Here is a 3,100-nt window from a genome sequence, read left to right on the forward strand (position 1 = left end):
CTCAGTTCTGGACTCTGCTTTCAGGTGATCAGCTGTCATTTTATATTTTTAGTAGAACTTAACTGTCTTTATTTCTTAATCTTCCAATTTTCTACTCAATTTGCTACTAGCTGAGAAAAGAGTGTCAAATTATATTGTCAATTTAATTTTTTTTTAGTTTTTAAGTTTCTTTTCTTAATGTTTGTGGGTACATAGTAAATGCCTATATTTATTGAGTACATAAGATGTTTTGGTACAGGCATGCAATGTGAAATAAGCACATCATGGAGAATGATTAATCCTTCTTCTCAAGCATTTATCCATTAAGTTATTATGTAGGTGCAAAAGTAATTATGGTTTTTGCCGTTTTGTTTTGTTATGACAAAAACCGAAATTACTTTTGCACCAGTCTAATACAAACAATCCAGTTACGTGATATAAACTGAGCACAGAATGAAAAAAATTGCATGTTCTCAATTTAATAACTTTAAATCTGTTTCAGTGTGATGCCATGCTCACACATGGATGTTCAGATGTCTCATTTCCTTGTACACTTCTATGTCTGAATAATTTATACACTTAATTGACCTTCAAATACAGTGAGTCAGTGGCCCATATAAACCAATAAAATAATGATTCAATTCACAAACTTCAACACTCTAAGTCCTCATTTAGTTTGTGTTATGCTTTTTGAAGTTATTCTATTATTTTCCTAGTTATGTAATTGAATTCCTAAAGCTATCCAGGTCTCTTTTAACTGTAATGTACATAAATTTCTTATGGAAAAAGTTTTCTATGTATAACTCTCAGAAGAGCATTTTTCACATCTTTGTTCCTCAAACTATAAATGAGTGGATTCAGCATGGGAATAACAATCGTATAGAATACAGATGCCACCTGTGCCTGGGTCAGTGATGATATGTTAGCAGGTTGCAAATAGGTAAAAATCAGAGACCCATAAAAGATAGTTACACCCGTGAAGTGGGATGTGCAGGTGGAGAAGGCCTTCTGCCTGCCTGCTGCCGACTGGATCCTCAGGATGGCTGAGATGATGGCAATGTAAGTGACGGTGATGATAAGGAGAGAGCTAAGAAGAGTGAATCCAGCTAAGACAAAGATCACCATTTCTGTGCTGGATGCATCTACACAGGACAGTGCCAAAAGAGCTGTGGTGTCACAGAAAAAATGATTGATGCTGGAATCACAGAATGCCAAACTGCTTATCACATAGACGGATATCAGGGAATTTGTGAAACCTATCGCATAGGGCATTACTCCCAGCCAGTTGCATACTTCCTGGGACATGACTACTGAATACAATAAGGGATTGCAGATTGCTACATAGCGATCGTAGGCCATTGACCCCAGAAGGAAACACTCACTACACACCAATCCAACAAAAAAGTACATTTGAACAAAGCAGGCAACAAAGGAGATGGATCTCAGATTGGACTGGAAATTCACCAAAGCCTTAGGTGTTACAGTGGAGGAGTAAAATATGTCAATGAATGCTAAATTGCCCAGGAAAAAGTACATAGGGGTATGAAGCTGAGAATCAATTCTGATTAACATCATCAGTCCCAGGTTTCCCAAAACAGTGAATAGGTAAATGAAGAGAAACATCAAAAAAAGACTGACTTGTAATTCAGGGTGATTTGCAAATCCAGAGAGGACGAAGACAGTCACCTCAGTGAAATTGTTGCCGGCCATTTATATCAACACAGGCCTTTGACTTACCTGCTGAATAACAGTAAGGAAGGTTAGAAAGGGATTCAAATCTGAAAGCCCTGTGTATAATCAGAGTAAACTCAGACTCCAACAATGAAAGAGTTACAAATGGAAAGTAAAATTTAATAACTTTAAATTAGTTAGAGATTTATGCATAATTTTTATTTTTTACAAAACTGAAAGACATTAATACAAAAAAATCCCAAAGTTCACGACTGAGTGAAATAAAAAATATGTGTCTGAAAGGATGTGTAGAAATTCCTCCTGAGATGTACCATTCTCTACCCCTGCCTGTCACTGGATCTGGCCATTTATCTAATGAAATTAATTGTATCTAACAAATATAGCAAATTAATGAAATTAATTATATCTAATGAATATAGCAACTTATCTAATGAAATTAATTTGTATTTAATAAATATAGCAATTTATCTAACAAAATTAATTTTATTTAATGAATAGAGCAATATATCTAAGAAAAAATTTGATGTGATAAGACCAAATGAGGAATTTCATCTATAACATAGTTGAAATTCTCTCACGTGTGTTTGTTTATACATGATTCTTTCCAACTATAAAACACATATTTATCTATGACATTAGTGGCTAGCCAATTCATTGCTGAATAGCAGTTTTTAAGACAATTATATAAATGTTAAAAACAGTAAAACAAACGATTTATTACATTTAAAAATAAGAATTAAATTATAAGGTAAGCACCCTAGAAACTAAAGAACTTAATTGCCTAATTCATTTAATGCAAATATGTTACAAATAGGTGCAATTGAAACTAGCCTGCCATGCACAGTTAAATTACTTTTGTTTAGACATTTAGCACTCTCCTTGAGTAATCAAAATGGACTTGACAATAGTAATTATTAGTAATACTAATGTAACTTATTATTATTGTTATTATATCAAATCTAATTAATCATTTAATGTGTTCCATAATTACAAATGTTCCTATTTATGCATTCATTTACTTGACAAGCATTTGTTCAATGAAAGCATTTTGTCTTGCCCATGTTGAAGGACATTTTTCTTAAAGCCTACTATAAGAGGCAGACATTTAAAAAATAACAAGTTTCTCAATGTGAGAATCATGCAAACTATACTCACAGACAGACACACACACAAATTTTAGGAAAAAGAAGATGAGAAAATTAGATGTACCTGGGATTCAATCTGCCAGAGGAAACATCCTACATTTCAGCTATCTTCCACTTATTTTCAGGTTTGTTATCTTTGCCTCATCTATAATCCTGAATACCATGAATTGCCAGTATAATGACCTGGATCTGTTGTTATCGATGTTGCTACTCTTACTTGGCATAGAGATCTATTTCCTATATAATGGAACCTAAATATTATGTTGATGAAAACATACTGGTGG

At 33.4% G+C, this 3,100-nt stretch overlaps 1 protein-coding gene across 1 annotated transcript; it reads right to left on the minus strand.

Annotated features, from left to right (window-relative positions):
* Positions 1-716: 716 nt before the first annotated feature.
* Positions 717-1,714, minus strand: LOC116554438 (olfactory receptor 8I2). Its single transcript, XM_032282408.1, has one exon. The coding sequence runs from the start codon at positions 1,687-1,689 to the stop codon at positions 757-759; it is 933 nt and encodes a 310-aa protein (XP_032138299.1). The 5' UTR covers positions 1,690-1,714; the 3' UTR covers positions 717-756.
* Between the last annotated feature and the right edge of the window lie 1,386 nt (positions 1,715-3,100).

Source organism: Sapajus apella, unplaced genomic scaffold (assembly GCF_009761245.1).
Source record: "Sapajus apella isolate SASKATOON/1434 unplaced genomic scaffold, GSC_monkey_1.0 scaffold14, whole genome shotgun sequence".
Classification (NCBI taxonomy): Eukaryota; Metazoa; Chordata; class Mammalia; order Primates; family Cebidae; genus Sapajus; species Sapajus apella.

What these genes read in the sequence shown, in the direction of transcription:
- LOC116554438 (XM_032282408.1), bottom strand. Translation starts at nt 1,689, where the DNA reads ATGGCCGGCAACAATTTCACTGAGGTGACTGTCTTCGTCCTCTCTGGA.